Here is a 16,546-nt window from a genome sequence, read left to right as displayed (position 1 = left end):
AAGAACTATGATTTTGAAATAGAACTTATTAGAAAATACCTTAAAAATAGTATTTTCAAAATCTGTAACAAAATAATAACTCAGCTATCTTTAATATTAAATTCTTGCCAAACAAGCTACAAATCATCAACCAAAATGCCAGTATTTATCTGTAGAAATAACTGAGCTATAGAATAAAAAGTACCCATGAAAATATAAATATTATTTAATAGTATAACTTTAATAAAACTTTATTAAAAATAAATTTAGTGAACAGTTTCTACAATTTGCTCAGCCTCCACACAATCGCATCTGAACTGAGCTGAGCTTCTGCTATTTTCAAAGCAATTTCCTGGTAAAGGGCACCATTCATTGCTTGATTCATACTCAGCACACTCTCTTCCCGTTCATTCTGAAGCTTCTTTCTGAATTGCTGAACTCCTTCCTCACTGTCCAGTAAAGGAGCCACAGGAGCATCACTGATTTTCTTGCCAGGCTCATTCCCCCATGTCAAACTGTTTTCAGCTTTGCTTTCTTTTCGGAAGAAAGAACTCCTCAAGATGAGCATTTCTTTTTCCAAAGCCAGTGCTAAATGTTCAGTAAGTACACCTTTGCTTCCAGATCTCAGGAGTTTTACATCACAGCTTGGTGGGAGAACTCTAGTAAGGCTATGGAGGCACTGGAACAAGACAGTCAGATTTCTGTAAAATAAGAGTATTATTATTAAAGCTACACCGTCTCTCTTCAAAACTTTATAGTGGAAAATAAAACAAAGCTACTTTATATCAAACAGGGAAAAACTTACGCTGATTATGGTTTTAAGTGTTATGTGTATTGTACATACAAGAGTAAGCAAGGGCTTTCTAATGGCACGCGTGATAGCCACTGTACATCGAAAGAACTGACACTAAGCAAACTTCAGCAGCATAAATATTCTATGCTAAACTAGATCTCCATGATTGGGGTTACATGTGCTTCACTTGTTTCTTGAAGAAGCAATTAATTGTACATGAAGGCCACATGTAATAGCACAAAAGAAATGTGTTGTCTGGTCTACATTTAGGGGCAGATAAAAGTCACTTATATTCATAGATTGTCACTATCAATAGGTATGCACAGCATGGCTATTAGATGGCCCACAGCTTGTCTTTGCAAATGGTCACTGGAGAGGGAAAGTTGCACTTAAAAATCAGACATGCACATAAAAATCAGACATTCAAAATTATTAAGAAAAGATAAAATAGTGCTGGCAATCGATTATCAGGGAACCTATTCTCCCTGATACCAGTGTAGCACATATGATGCAGTGACAGTTTCCTCATTCTAAGAAGAATGTAGAGTTTGTCCAAAGTCTTATTTCCAGTGTCCGCCCAGAAAAACTCATTGGAAGATGTCTTTTGATTAAAAAAAAAAAAATCTCAGGGAAAACAACCCCACAACCCACCAAAACCAACCAACCAACAACAAAAAAAAAACCCTCCACACCCAAAACCACACCAACCCCCAAAAAACCCACAAGCATCCCTTAAGTAGCTAGTTTTCTCACACAGATCAGAAAGGCATTTTTCCTTAAAGCACTCCTATTTCAACAGGATATAGTTTATTTTGGTTCTGAAAGGCTGTGAAAAAGAATAGTCTGTAGTTCCCACCTATTGCAGAAATATCCTAGCTGGATAAACGATGAATCCAAAGATGGGGAAAAAAAGATACAGAAAATACAATTCTAGTTACACGATAAACATGCAGCTCACTAACTATTAATGCAAAATTGGATCAAAAGTGAACAGTATCAAGTAACCTAACTTTTCAAAAAGAACCAAAAGTCTTGAGGCTTAAAATTTTACTAATTGATTTCTTAAACATTTCAGCCTTTCCTCTTACATAAAAGAAGGAAATCAACTCCTAAATTCAGTAAAAGATTGAACCTCACTATAAATTAGAGACTCTTAAGAGATACGCTTTTTCTTTCTTTTATTTTTTAGCTTGAACTCTTCAGGACAGGCAACATTTATCAATACTTGAGAAGTACATTTTATGTTGTGAGCCTTACCTATCTAAATCATAAATTATGGCAGTATTACTAACTTGTTTAGCCTGGTTTAGGAAATTTTATAGATATTTGTCCAAGAATCTACATAAGAAATCACTGAGATTCTTCAGATTATTTCCTTTCCAAAATCATGGTAGATAGGAAACAAATATGTCAGAAACATGTACAAAATTGGACTAAATTCATGTTGTGCTACTAAAATACAAAATGACATAGCAATAAATTTAAATGTAGAATAAATTGGGGTTTGTTCTTTCTTTGGGTTTTTTTTTTTTTTTAACATCTCCTTAAGGATTTGTTTTTAAACCAAGACATGTTGAAGAAAAATTATATAGTATACTAAGAATAATGTAAGAAAAATGAATATAAAATTATGATGCAGTGAAATGAACAAAAGAAATAGTACCAAGCAGATATTAATGGAAATTAGACTTATTTGTAATTCAGTGTTCTAGCCTAGCCAAATTAAACAATGCAGTTCAGGCTCTGTCATAATTCTGATTTGAAAGTAATTCTGTTGTTGCTGATGGTTATCATATCATCACATTGGAAGCCTATTGGTTATGGTTTTGGCTCTTGTTTATGGTACCAGTAAGAAATACTGTAAAGATAAAAAAGTGTGTATGCAAGATGAATATACTCTACACTTTCTGAGCAATTTTACCTGCAAAATAATGTTAGAACTCCTTCAAATGGATTTTTCAGGGTCCAGTTAAAAACTGTACCATGCATATTTCCTGCTTTATGACAGAATATGTTGTCATGGCATTCCTTAAATGGTGTGCACTCCATTTCTCCCAGTAACCATGAATTTACTGGAGTCAATGTGCAGTCGGAAGACGCAATCTGGAAGGAGAATCTGACAGATACTGCAAGGACAGCAAGTATATCTTCCATGGAACCTGCAAGAAAATACAGTAAAAAGATATTTGACCTAAATACTTTGAACATGTTGCATGCATTAAATGGGCTTAGATTTTTGGTTCACACTTCCAGTTCTACGTGAAGAGTTTGCACCTGCATTCAGGCATTCTTTGAGAATTTAATTCTCACCTAAATTCTTGTACCTACTTCTGTCAAGCAAAATCATTTGCTGATTAACAGAGAACCACCTATATAATGAAAGCTCTAAAGGCAAACGTCACCTTGCCAAAAGACAACTATTAATAGCCTGCTGTGATAGTTAGATGACACATTGGCTTTGGCCAAAGATACAGCATTGAAGGAAGAAAGAAATTAAAATTCACTGCAAACAATCAAAAGGATATTTCACTACATGAGCAGAAGCCCAGTTCAAAATCAATTAAATCAGGAATATTAAAAGAAAGGAAAATAAATGACCTTAATGGACGTGTAGATGAGGAAAAGCTTAAATTACTTTGTTATTATTTAAGAGGTAATACTATGTCAGAAAAAAACCCTATGTATCTAATCAACAGTATCTTATTTGTAGAAAAAAACACAGGCTTCAGCATTCTGTATTCAGACTTATCTTCAAAATGAACCTTTCCAGATACACTTCAGCACCAGTGCTAGCAGAAAACCTTACAGCAACTCACTTAACATTTTTTTCCATTTTGAAAAATGTTCCGTCTTATATTTCAGCCAGCTTTTAATTCCCAACAGGTCTATACAGTTTGTCATCAGACACAGATGTGATTACACCTTGAAAACTTAGCCTGGCATCACCTAGAATAAACAGAAGAATCAACCACATATTTATGAATCCAAATTATATCAATCCATTTACCTGTACAGTAACTATTATCCCTTAGCATCTTTACTGAATATTTTCCATTTGAAATATCTTCCAGACCTAACAAAATTTTCCCACAGAGTACGGTAATCTTTTTGCTCTCCTGTAAACTGTCATTCCAACGTTTTTGTTTCTTTGCATGTAGCAGAACTATGCAACGTACACGATGAAATGCCAATAGTGGTGAAAGGCTGGTAATAGCAATGACTGTCTTTGCTCCATCCAGCTGAACCCTTGAACATCTCTTCGGAAACTCTTTTTTCAGATCATTCTTGCTATGCAAGTCCAGTTTCATCTTTTTTGGAGGAGGCTCAATTTGACATGAGGAGACAGCCAGTGCTGAGAAGGCTTTGTTCAGCTTAATGATTTTATTTCGACACTTGATAGTTGGAGAAATCGAAGAGAAGTCTTGATCCATCACTAAAGATAAACTGACATCATTCAGTGACCTGTAAAAATCCATAAGATGACTGCACTCCCAGTTCGTATTTTGGCTTTTGACAAATAACCAGAACTTTGCAGATATATACAGACATTTAAGACTACCGCAAACTCCAATATCATTCCAGGTTAAGTCATAGTCTGTGCAAAGAGTATAAGTCCTTTAAATGACTATTTCATCTAAGCTTAGTACAAAGATTTTCAAAACATAGACTGAATTTTCTAAGAGCTTCTAGAAGTCAGATGCCTCATTTCAACTGAAAGTATTTGGGTGTCTAATTCACCCAGAAAATGCTGAAAATTCCACATAACCCATGCAGATACTCTATGACAATTATAGTTTATTTTTAAAAAGACTTAACTTTCTTTTAATAAAAAATTACAGAAAGTATCAACTCTGCCTTTTTTACAGACTAAAAGGTCTTCTGATGTTCTATATTGTTTTATAGATATTCAAACAAAATTGAATGTAGGGAATAAAATAAAATGTTTAAAATACTATTACCTTAAACATGCAGTAATTTCCCAGAATGCGTGAAGTACTTTATTTATTCAACACAGGGTTCCTTCAATGAAATCCTAATATTACTGTTTCAGATCCTCTCTTAATGAATATTTTATTCTGTCAATCAATTCAGGCTCAAGATGTCACTGACATCTCAAAAGTCTTATGAATGTCTAATTTTCTTTACAGATAAGTATCACAACCTCATAATGCAATCTAAAACATCACTGCAATCTTGCATTAGTACAAAGCACAAAAATAATCGATAAAGACTTACAGTGTTGGGGGTGGAGAGAAAGCAAGCCCTTTTCCCCAAAAACACAGGTTGTTGTATATAGTACTGAACTGGAGCCCAGAAGACCTAGGTGCTGCTGCTAGCCTACCAGGTAACCTTTGACAAATGACTTCATCTTCACAGATCTTTTCTCAACTGTAAAAATGGGGGAGAGGGCAATATTGCTACTGGTTTTTAAAGAATGGTTCCAAATCTTCTGAGGATTTCTGAAGCTATACAGGAATTAAGTATTTCATTTTCAAAAACAAAGTCATTATCATCAAAGCTAAAGGAATAAACACTGGAAAGGCAAAAACAATCTCTTGCCTCAGTGGCTCTTAACAGAGGCTGTCAAGAAGATGAGGTCAACTTTCTTGTAAAGTTATAGCAATCTGACAGTTGAGAAATAATATACCCGCAGCTCCAGCAGAATGGCCAAAGGGCATAACAGGTCAGCTCCCCCACAACCACTTGAATGATTTTCAGTGGCGTCAACAGTCTTTAAGCTTACCCTAACAGTCTCAGCTACACTGCTTGTGGGAATATAGGTCAAAAGGTAAGTTCTGACTCCACCAAAGTTTACATTACACAATGCACATCGTAAATTTATGTTTCATGTAATCCTGTTTTTTTGAGCTGTGTTCCAAATTAGTTCCCTCCCTGTAAGGGGGAAATGACAGAAGTAGTATTTACAACTAGAACTGAGCAATTAAAATGAACAGAATAAACAAATAGTTTTAAAGATAATAACAAGAATAAACAAAGAATTTTGAAGGTTTAAATATTGCATGGCTGATTGTTCCACATAATTTACACAATACATAAGCTTAGCAAATATTTTATTTGATTGGATACTTGACTGCAGCATAGTTCAATTCAAAAGCTAAGTATTTATTAAGTTGATCGGAGAATTTAAAATGTTTTGTGCTTCTTTAAGCAAATCACTCTTTAGGAATGGCAAGATGTTAACAGCAAGGCATCAGAAACTTTATAGCTAAGACAGAGCTTTATCTACACCGCATACTGACGTCAGCATAGCTATGTCAACACAGACTATGAAGAACCAAAATTTTTGTGAAAAACTCTGTTGTAAAAAGCCTCCAGTAATGATGTGGTTATATTGACACAACTGATTTTTGGCTATGCAATGTATTTTTTTGCACAGTGCTAGAAAGAGACAAACAGCAGCAACAATACTGACAAAGACACACACTTGAAACACTTTATATACAGACGTTCAAAATGAGAAAGTTCAAAGCTCAAAAATCCACTCTTGCTGCTGCAGAGCTTAACCTGCAAATTCAGTTTTTATAAAACTACTCAATTAAATTATTAGATAAATTTATATACTTACAAGTAAAATGATTCAGTTAGTTTTACTCCAACTACCAAGCTGTCACCCACAACACGCTGCCACAATTTCTCTATAAAGTGCTCCGGGACTTTAGATGCCAATGATGTCTCTTTATTAAGAGAATGAGGAGGATTTTCTGCATCATCCCAGAGAGAGACAAGACCTTCCTTACAGAAAAACGTTTTTTTAGATAAATTAAGTGGAGATATTAGGGGGTTTTATACTGCATTACTTCATGTTTTAGCACAAATGATTGCTGGAAGTGCTTTTAAGATAAAAAAGATAAAATGAAAACTATATAAACTAGTTTATTCTCTACAACAGATTCAAAAGACAGAATTGCATTTTCTTAGAACATATGATATCATGAAAAGCACAACTCATTCCCTCCTTGTAACCAACACATGTATGAATCTTGAACTGTCATACATTTAATTGTCCAAAGAAGATTTAAGGTACTAGTCTTTATTTTATATTACTGCATTAAGTGCTCGAAATTTTGTTGTCTAAACCTGGCTGACTTGAAAGGGACAACACTAACTGAAAGGGAGATTAACTCCATTTCAAGTAAATTAGGAGGCTTCTTTTGAGCAACATATTAAGAGAACATTTTCCCAACCTCCATCACCTTCTCAGCCCACAGTTCACTCTGCCCCCATTATAAAATCAATTTTGCTTACACAGATCTATGACAGCTCATTTTTCGTAACATGCTAGATCACAGACAGATATTCAATATCTAGGCAACTGTGCCAATTAAGGCTGTACACTCCCCCTACTATTTGTGACTAACTCTTTGTAGAGGTTACTCCTCCATGCAACTCAGTTGTCAGGAGGTATTGTGCAAATCAATTTCAAGACAACTAAATTTACTCTTATCTACCTACATTGACAGGTTAAGGTAATGAACCAGACTTAAAAAGCAGATTAATGAGTTTTGATAGTGGCAAATTGCACTGGTGAAAGTAACCAGTGGTTGATGGAAGCACCCTCTACAAATGGCTTGGCAGAATTCAGAAGTGATCTGTAGTCTCTTCTGCATTTTACCTCTTTTGCAGCTGGTAGAATATGGGTTCTTTCTTCAACAAGATTTATTAATGCTCTGCAAGATGCAAGAATAACCCTCTTTTTGAGTCCTAAATGCTGCTGTAGCTCTCGAACAGAGGTGCAACCAGCCTGTAAAAAATAAAAAGGATCATTAGCCTTATGCTTAGGTCTACTGCAAATAAGAACTGATATTGAAGCTACCAAGATATCTTTTCAGCTTTCCATTTTTATGCAAGTATCACAAGTCAAGATCCTGGCGTTCTTCAGGTAATGTTTCTAAAAAACATTCAAGTCAGGCTACTCTGCTGCCAAAATATGAATCTAAGAATCCTGGCCTCTCAATATTAATCCTTGAGTTTATGATAAACTTCTACAGTAAATTTTATCAAATTATGTAGATCTTCAGGCTTTTCATTATTATTCCTGCTTCACTTTTCCATTGATACCAGTTTTGATTTCTTCAAGACTCGTATTGATTATTGGTCAATACTGAAGAATTGACAGTTTAACAAACGGACACACATGCAGGCTATGTCTCAGTTTAAAAAAAAAAAAAAAAAAAAGGAACGCCAACACCAGCTTCTTAGATTTTAAGAAAGCTTCTCAAAAGTTATTATCTGGAAAGCAAGATCCTGAGAAGTCCAGTGCTGCCAAGGAAAGAACAAAGCTAACCATTGGAATGCAAAACCAAACTTCCCCTTGCCTACCCCCCAAAAAAACCAAAAACCAAATCAGGATCAATCATAACCAACTGACAAGCCGAAATAAAAAGTACTTCACGTAAGTGAAGTGATGCCCTCTGCTCAAGCTGCAATGGCAAAGGGCATTTAGAGCAAGTGGCACTCATCATGGTAAGTTCTGTAAAAAATTTATTTGCCACCTATCAAACCATGTGTCATAAGTACGAGATTCCAAGCAACAATCCAGTGCCAGACTTGAATCAGGAGAAGAAAACGAAGAGTGAAGAACAAAGATGATTCTACAATACCTTCCTCATCAAGGTCATCAGAATACAAAAACATTACTTACTCCCATTGGTGAGCAACTCTGAATAAACAACTGAGTAAACAGAAAGCAAATGGGGAAGCACAGACTGAGAAGCAGTCAAAATGCCAAAGATTCACTGATGTATGCTTGCTGACCAATCTGACTTTTGCAAGCCCTTTTTCCTCATAAAGCAACACATGAGAGAGACCTCAAATTTACCACATGGCAAACCCAAGACTTTGGGACTTAGCGTCCCCCATCAACTCTCTGGAACAAATGACATGCACATCCCTTCTGCCATATGCCAAGATGCACTGCACAACAAGCATCAGCAGAAGTCACAATCTTTGCATTGTGAAACTAAGAAAACAAAACTAGATCACCTTAAAAAACATCAACATAAAAACAAGGCAGTCCAGAGCCAAACTCAGTAGAGCTGCGAGTAAATCCAGCATGAACAGCAGAACAGATGAATCACTGTCAAAAGCAAAGCAAATTAAGGCAGAGGCTTAGTAGTAAGTAGAACAGCCAAGTGCTTTGACACATTGCAATTAAAGTTGCAGTATTCATAAATAAATAAATTAATACCCATACATACAGAGCTAAAACTACTGAGCCAAGAACTGTGGCACTCTTACAAAGGAAAGAAAATGGAAAGGAAGATTCACTATTGATAAGACTAAAAAATATTGGGAAAAGCAAAGGTAAAATGGGAAAAGTAGACAAAAAAAGCCAGAGGGAAACATAATTCAGAGATCTAGAGGCTGAAGCTGCTCATATGGTAAATAACTGGTTCTATGTTTTTTAAGTGACTAAAACCCCTTATGAAAGACTATCAAAAAGAAAATGGGCCAATCCACAGCAACAGACAGAAAAATAAATACTTAAAACTTACTCTAAAAACAGTAATAAAAATCAAATGTACAGAACATTTCTTAAATAACTTTCTACCCACCACCAAACCAGCATTATGAGAACAAAACAATTAGACATTGCAGCAATTCAATAAATCAGCAGTAAGGATTAAAACAATACCTGCCCCAAACCAGGCAAACCAAGTCAAAGGAAACAAATTAATCATCGGTAAAAGAATTTGGCATTATAATCCTTAAAAAAACTGTTAAATACCTGGGGGGAAAACAGGCCAGTGGACATAAAAAGACACTTCTGACTTGTCATATTTCTGCCAGAACAGCCAACTAAAACCATGAGAAACCCTGTAAACTCAGCTGTTGTAATGTAACTGCAGTACTTTGCCAAAGGAAGTCTTCTTCAGAAGATACTAAATAGAGTGTTAAAGAAAAAAAATCTTCAGAGGAGAGAAGGCTGGATTCAGGCCCAAAAGACTGTATACAAGATAAACATAGAACAGTTCAAAAATGCACAAGCTGATATATTTTTCAATTTCACTACCTGCAAAGTGCAACTTATATGTATTACTATGTGTAACTTAAATGCAGCCTACTCATATGCAGGGGACTAATTCAGTCCTGCCAAAGTTCTCACACAGCTAAAACCAGCTATGCAGACGTGAAATAAGAGGTAAGCAAGAGATATGAAAGAGGGCTGCATTTGCTATTTCATTTTTCCCTAAAAGATGAGATTCCATAGAGACTGTCAAAACATGATTTGATTGCAAATTTCTAGAAGACCTGAATTTTGATGGTAAGTGTCAGGAGGTACTACTCCAAGGCTAAATAACCTTTGGAAATTCCCAAGCTAAGCAGGATCCATGCACTATTGCATCAAAACAATCAGCAGATGACAAAAACCAGCAAGAGTACTTCACTGTTCAGGGAAACATAACAGAACAATGGAGATCTCAACAAGGAAGCAACAGTAAGGTTAAAAAGAAACATCTGCACCTACTTCCAAATTCATCAGCATAACAATTTCAAAGATTTACAGCATTAAAACATAGGAAGATTTTCAACTTGCTTACAATGCTTGTGCTAGCATGTGGCTTTGAAAATTAGAGATCAAAAAGATCTTTAAATAAATAAATAAATTAGGTCTTATGAAGGATTCTGTGTCTTTAAGAACCACCTTATCAGCAGATGATACATATAATCTCCAGCCAGTGCCTTGTTTCCAGTGGAAGCAGTAGAATGTACAAACAGACTATTCATTTGATCCTAACACTGAGTGAGCTGTACAGCTGAAAGCCAGATGATGTATTAAAAGAATAGTTGTACAACATAGTTACATAGAACATATAGCTGTCAATGGCAGGGTGGACAATCTTCATTACAACACTGGAAGGAGAAACAAATGAGAGAGATTGAAACTAATTTCTGTTTTGTAGAGGAGGAAAGTAACATAATGAGTAAGGAAAGAATGCAGCACTAAAGAAATCAGTTTTAAAACATACAACTATCCAAAAGAAACCAGAAATGGAAAAAAATGCATTTAGAAGGAAGCTTGCACTTGTGCATGTAAAAGCAAATAGGCCTCTAACATGCAAACTGAAGAACTGTAGAAATGCAGGGTTGGAAGGGACCTCAAGAGGCCCTTGAAATTAATCCAATTTCTACTTTCTTGTACTTTCCTGGAAGGAAAAAAGCCCTATTGCCCAGTGTTCTCCAAACCACAGCTTTTATCTTCTGGAAGATGTATAATATCTCTTCTCCCAAGTAACTAGCGATAGGACGAGAGGAAACGGCCTCAATCTGCATCAGGGGAGGTTTAGATTGGATATTAGGAAAAATTTCTTCACAAAAACAGTGGTCAAGCATTGGAACAGGCTGCCCACAGAGGTGGTGGAGTCACCATCCCTGGAGGTGTTCAAAAAACGTGAGGACGTGGTACTTTGGGACATGTTTTAGTGGGCATGGTGGTGTTGGGTTGATGGTTAGACTGATGATCCTAGAGATCCTTTCCAACCTTAATGATTCCCAGTTTTACTTTCATTAAAAATAGTCCAAACACCAAGACAGGAAACATGAAATTAATTATTACTCTACCCTTAATTGGTTTAGTGGTGGACTTGGTATTGTTAGGTTAACAGTTGGACTGGATGATCTTAAAGATCTTTTCCAACCTAAACAATTCTATGATTCTCTCTCTCTCTCTGGACATCTCTTTTGTAGTTAGAACTAGAAAAGTCTTTTCTTTTTCAGTCTTTTCCTAATGTGTCATAGTCCTCCTTTCCTTCCAGTACTAAACTTTTGCCAGTTAATTTGCTTCATTTTTAAAGGCTGGAGTTAAAAATACCACAATATCCTACTTAAGTTTTCATTAATTCTCAAATGATGGGAATAATTGCCTCCTATCTCATACTTAAAGCACTCTTAGCAAACTAACAACAGCCTCACATCGTTGACTCAATTTGAGATTTATGCTATCTCCTAAAGCCTTTTTTTTTTTTTTTTTAAATAATCTTCCTATTTTGTCAATTATTACCTATTTGCTATAGGTCAGTGCACAATACTGCAAAAGAACATCCTGGAGAGTATGCTGGGTGTTTACTAACAGGATGAAAGGTAGAAAGAAAGGAAGGCAACGATATATGCCTATTGATTACTACTTGAACTCTGGCAGATTCCCCCCAGCTTGTTTTATAAATTAAAAGAAGGATATATTTTAGCTTAGCTTCACGTACTATACTTTGCAAAATGATCCTTATAAAACCGCTAGTAGCAGGAGGAAAAACATCAGCAGGTGATGAAATAACCATGGTCACTATTTGGGCAAAAGTAAAAGCCAACTTGACTGAAGTCTGTGGACAAAGAAACAGACCATAACGCTCTTTATTTTCAGGATTAACCACCACACATCAGCACTCACTGGGAACCTGGCACTACACTGTCTCAAAGTATGTAATGTGGAGCAGAAGAAGTAAACATTCTGATTTTATTAAACTGGTATTTAAACATCTATGAGTAAAATGACCGTTATGAAGACGTGATAAGATAGCTTCAGCATTATCTCAAAGTTTTAATTAAAATTAAATTAGACCCTTCCAAGTACCCAAATACATTTGTAACAACTGAGAGAACTGAAACACAGACTACCACTGATTCACGAATGGGTACTTAACAATGTTGTCTTCTCCATGAACCACTTCTCCAATAAAAACAGTATCATTAACCTCATCCTTTAGATAACGCAATGATATAGAAAGTAATTTGGAGAAAATATGGAGGCAGAACTATTGAGTACAAACCTGTAATCTTGTTTCAAGGGCTTGGATAGTAAGCAAACCATTCTCTTGCAATCCTTCTGCAGCAGGAACATCATGTTTGTAATTAACACCACTCTAAAAAAACCAAGCCAAAATAAAACCCTAAATTAATTAAAAAGCTGAAAGTAAAGTACAGGCTATTACACAGCATTATAAAAATCCGGGGGAAAATACAGAAAACCAGCAGAATCACAGTATGCATTTTAAAAGAAAACTCTTGTCTTCTGAAAGCAATTAGTTTGATAGTACATAATGGAAAGACCCAATTATAAGAAGACAATTAACAAGCACTATGGCCTTAATTAAAAGTTCTTAGCCAAAAGGTAAACATTGTAGCAAACCTGTTACATATGTGAACCAGTTTCAACTGCATTAGTTTAATTTCTCAAAAGAATGTTGATGCTATCAAGGAAGTAGAATAATCTCTTCAGATAACTTATCTTATTACAGCAGGGAATATTGTATTCAAACTTCAGGGCATTTCACAGAACACATCAAATTTCACTTTGCACCAATATTTTAATGATTTGTTGAGGTTTTCTTAATTTAGTAAGCACAGACTGAGCAGCTGAGAAAAGGCAAGCTGAACTTACTGCATAGTTGATCTCTCCAAGATCCGTTATTTTGAATCTACTTAACATATCTGTATTGGAGTCATCCTTAAAAAGCAGTAACAGTTGCTCACTTCCAGAGCCAATAAAATCATCCACAAGAACGGACTTCACTTTTTGCCATTTGGAAGCCACCTACAGTAGAAGAGGTTTTAAAATACGTGTATTTGAATAAATCTTGTATTTGAGATTTTGTTTTGGTGAAGCTTGCTTTTTATGAAGAGGCAGTCTATTCAGGTGTGTGGAATATAGTATTTTAAGAAGTGTCAAGCTCTCATTCTTACTCCATCATTTACAGCCTATGTAACTCTGCGGAAAGATTAGCCATTTGTCTTCAAACACCACTTTTCAGAATACAGGTTGCAGAGAAGATGACAACTTTTCAGTGTACTCAAAACAGCTGAATAGCTGAATGCTGTAAAATTTATTTAGAACACGTAATACTTGCAGATCAGTTAAAGACATTATACCTTTGACATCCAGAAATATCTTTGATGCATTGAACACTTAAATATGTTTGAGAGATAAAGACAAATTTGTACAACAATGCTAACGACTAAATAGGTCAAACTTTCATTTCCTGAGCTATGTAAGCCTTCTTGACAGAATATTACAAAACCCTAGCAGTTAACTTTGTTTCTCCTGACTTTAGGAAATAAAAGTGAGGCCTCTTCTTGTCATTTTAATGAAACAATACTTTTTGTAGTGAGTCTACAGTGAGTCTCAAAAGGCTTTTAAATTCCAATGAGAAGTTTATGCTTTGCAATGATATCAGTTTACTTTCACTTTAACACAAACTATGTAGGCACACTCGTAACTATCTTACAACTTCAAGTTCTCATACTATGGAAGTTTTCAATTAGCAACAGAAGCTTTGGCTCAGATTCATAAAATCTATTATTAAATAATAGAATCCAGGATTTATTTTCAGATATATAAGCAAGTAATGAAAGCAAAGCAATCTCATACTTTAGACAGGTTATTTTAACAGAAGGAACAAAAAAAAAAAAAAAATCTATGTAACATAAACATGTAGCTTTTCAGTTGCAGAAACTTCCAATCATAGAATCATAGAATCGTTTAGGTTGGAAAAGACCTTTAAGATCATCCAGTCCAACCATTAACCTAACATTACCAAGTCCACCACTAAACCAATTAAGGGTAGAGTAGCAATTTTATGTTTCCTGGCTTGGTGGCTGGATTATTTTTAATGAAAGTAAAAACTAGGAATCATTAAGATTGGAAATAAGAAATATATACAAAAAAAGACATAGTAGTAAAAGGGAGCTGTTTAAAGCCACAAATACCTGTAAGCTGTCTCTCCTCTGTACAACACAGGTATTTCCGGAGGCAAAAGACACAATAAATAGCAAATCATTGCTACTGGTTACAGCCATTTTTACTGAACATGGTTTCTCATAAGGAAGCTCACAAACACCTTTAGGGAGACCACCTTGGAACCAAATAAGCTGATTCTTGTGGGTTATGGCGACAAGTGATATTCGGAGCTGTTTTTTCAGTATCTCATTCTTGCAGACATAGACAGAAGACACCACTCTGCTGTAAGCATGAGGCATAAAGCATGTGCCAGTTAGCAATTTTTGTGTTTCAATTGCGTATCCAAAGAACTCACTACCCCAGATGGCTCTGTCTGAAGTGGAAAACTCATCCTCATCTTCACTCTCTGGCAAGCAAGCAGTTCTTATTCCTAAGACAACAGTGCCTTCAGCTTCAATTTCACCTGTCCACACAACAGAAGAAAGCTGAACAGGAGCACTTAGAACCGTGCAGGTGTCACAAGAGACGTAGAACAGCTTGTTGGCATGCCTCCACAGGACTGAAGGGCCAGTAAACAACCTGATGTCTTCTTTCAGCTCATAATCCAATTTAAAATGAAAAGACTGCTCAAATTGATTCGAACTGTGAAGCAACAGTAAAAGGTATTTGACAACATTGTTCCGTTTTTTCTTTTTCATCAAAACGCAGGGAAGAATAATCCCTGTTCTGGAATCCGTTGTGCAGCTACAACAAATTATTTCAGTTTTTAACTGACTGGCACGCATGCTGAATACTCCAGAAGACTTCTGAACAAACAGCTTAGTGTCTCTGTTGAATGCCATTCTTCTGACACATAAATTCATTGTTTTATCAGCTGCTCCCTCCACATGTTTTGGTTTTGACAGCTGAAATATAAGGACTTCGCCATTGTAGGACAAGAATTGTTCTTGCTCACCTAAAAGCATCTTTATTTATCTTTATGTGTATTCCTCTACAAGAAAACTGTATGCTTCTCCATTTTTGTGAGGATTATTTCTCTGTGGAAACTTTAAACTATCTAGACGCTTTCCATCTACAAAAGTGAACAACAAAAAAAAAAAATTAAATTGTTTTGGGACTAGCTGAACTGATCCTTAAAAATAAGAAAAACTATACATTGCAAAGCAATGACATAGACTAATTCAAGAATATGAGGCCAATATGTGCTTTAATCTCACAGATTAAAATGAAGTTAAGCAACTTTGATTTAAATAACAGAAATATTTCAGAAACATACTCTTGTATTTATTTACCAAAGCGCGAATTTGCCGCTCATCAACAGCTACAGGGCATACTATAAACTGAGAGAAACCAAACCACACACGTACTGCTAGTGTGATTGAATTGAAGGTGTCAGCTCCACAAATATATAGAGCAGACTAGAAAGCAACAGTGCTTTGAATTCTCAAATTTAAGAGCCTTCACTCAGGTGTAGGCTTTATTAATAAATATAATTCATTCCTGGTTAAAATTGTAAAGCCTCTTCAAGGAGAAAGCTCTCTGAAGAAGAGTCCAGTCATTTCACCACCAAGAAGGCTCCCTCCCTCCCCCAGACAAGACCCCGGGGACCCAGAGCGAACCGCAGCCGTCTCACCAAGTTTCACTCCATTTTCGGGGTACGCAGCGACGCCCCTAGCCCGGCCCAGCCGCCCCGGCAGGGCAGCCTCCCCCCGCCGGCTGAGGGGGCCCGGGCAGCTGAGGCGCCGCAGCAGCCGCCCCCGCGCCCCTCGCAGCCCCGGCCGGGCCTCACCGCCCCCTTCCCCGCGCCGAGCGGCTCCCACGGCGGCGGCGGCGGCCCAAGGGCTGAGGCGGCAGCGGGCCCCGGCCCCAGCTTCCTCCCCGAGAGCCGTTGACAGCCGTTAACGCCCTGCCCTCCCCACCCGGCCCGGCCCGGCCCGGCAGCGGCCACGCAAGTTCCTGCGGAGAGAAGCGGCCCAGAGAGGAAAAGCGCCGGCCGGCCCCGCGCTGGCAAAGCCTTACCGGGCTCCTGAGGCCGCCCCGCTCCCGCCACGGCTTCGGGGGAGGGAGGGCAGGCAGAGGGG

General features: G+C 36.8%; 1 protein-coding gene across 3 annotated transcripts; it reads right to left on the bottom strand.

Moving 5' to 3' along the window:
• Positions 1–259: 259 nt before the first annotated feature.
• Positions 260–16,522, bottom strand: FANCB (FA complementation group B). Of its 3 annotated transcripts, none has more exons than XM_075721433.1 (9): positions 16,485–16,522; positions 14,495–15,537; positions 13,170–13,322; positions 12,559–12,651; positions 7,407–7,535; positions 6,360–6,526; positions 3,780–4,234; positions 2,694–2,931; positions 260–680 (listed from the first exon to the last, which is right to left on the bottom strand). In XM_075721433.1, the coding sequence occupies exons 2-9, from the start codon at positions 15,428–15,430 to the stop codon at positions 260–262; spliced, it is 2,592 nt and encodes an 863-aa protein (XP_075577548.1). In that variant the 5' UTR covers positions 15,431–15,537; positions 16,485–16,522. The 3 variants fall into 3 exon arrangements, with proteins under 3 accessions (XP_075577548.1, XP_075577540.1, XP_009491364.1); XM_075721425.1 differs by lacking the exon at positions 16,485–16,522 and adding an exon at positions 16,099–16,132; XM_009493089.2 differs by lacking the exon at positions 16,485–16,522 and having other exon boundaries at positions 14,495–15,635.
• Positions 16,523–16,546: the final 24 nt, after the last annotated feature.

The sequence above is a fragment of the Pelecanus crispus genome, chromosome 1 (genome assembly GCF_030463565.1).
Source record: "Pelecanus crispus isolate bPelCri1 chromosome 1, bPelCri1.pri, whole genome shotgun sequence".
NCBI classification, from domain to species: Eukaryota; Metazoa; Chordata; class Aves; order Pelecaniformes; family Pelecanidae; genus Pelecanus; species Pelecanus crispus.
This window is presented reverse-complemented; position numbering and strand designations above follow the sequence as displayed.

Excerpts from the sequence above, each read along its gene's own strand:
- FANCB (XM_075721433.1), bottom strand. The coding sequence starts at position 15,430 with ATGCTTTTAGGTGAGCAAGAACAATTCTTGTCCTACAATGGCGAAGTC. Across the intron at positions 12,652-13,169 it reads TTGGAGAGATCAACTATGCA|AGTGGTGTTAATTACAAACA; the intron begins GTAAGTTCAGCT and ends TGGTTTTTTTAG. Across the intron at positions 681-2,693 it reads GTTCTAACATTATTTTGCAG|AAATCTGACTGTCTTGTTCC; the intron begins GTAAAATTGCTC and ends CTTATTTTACAG.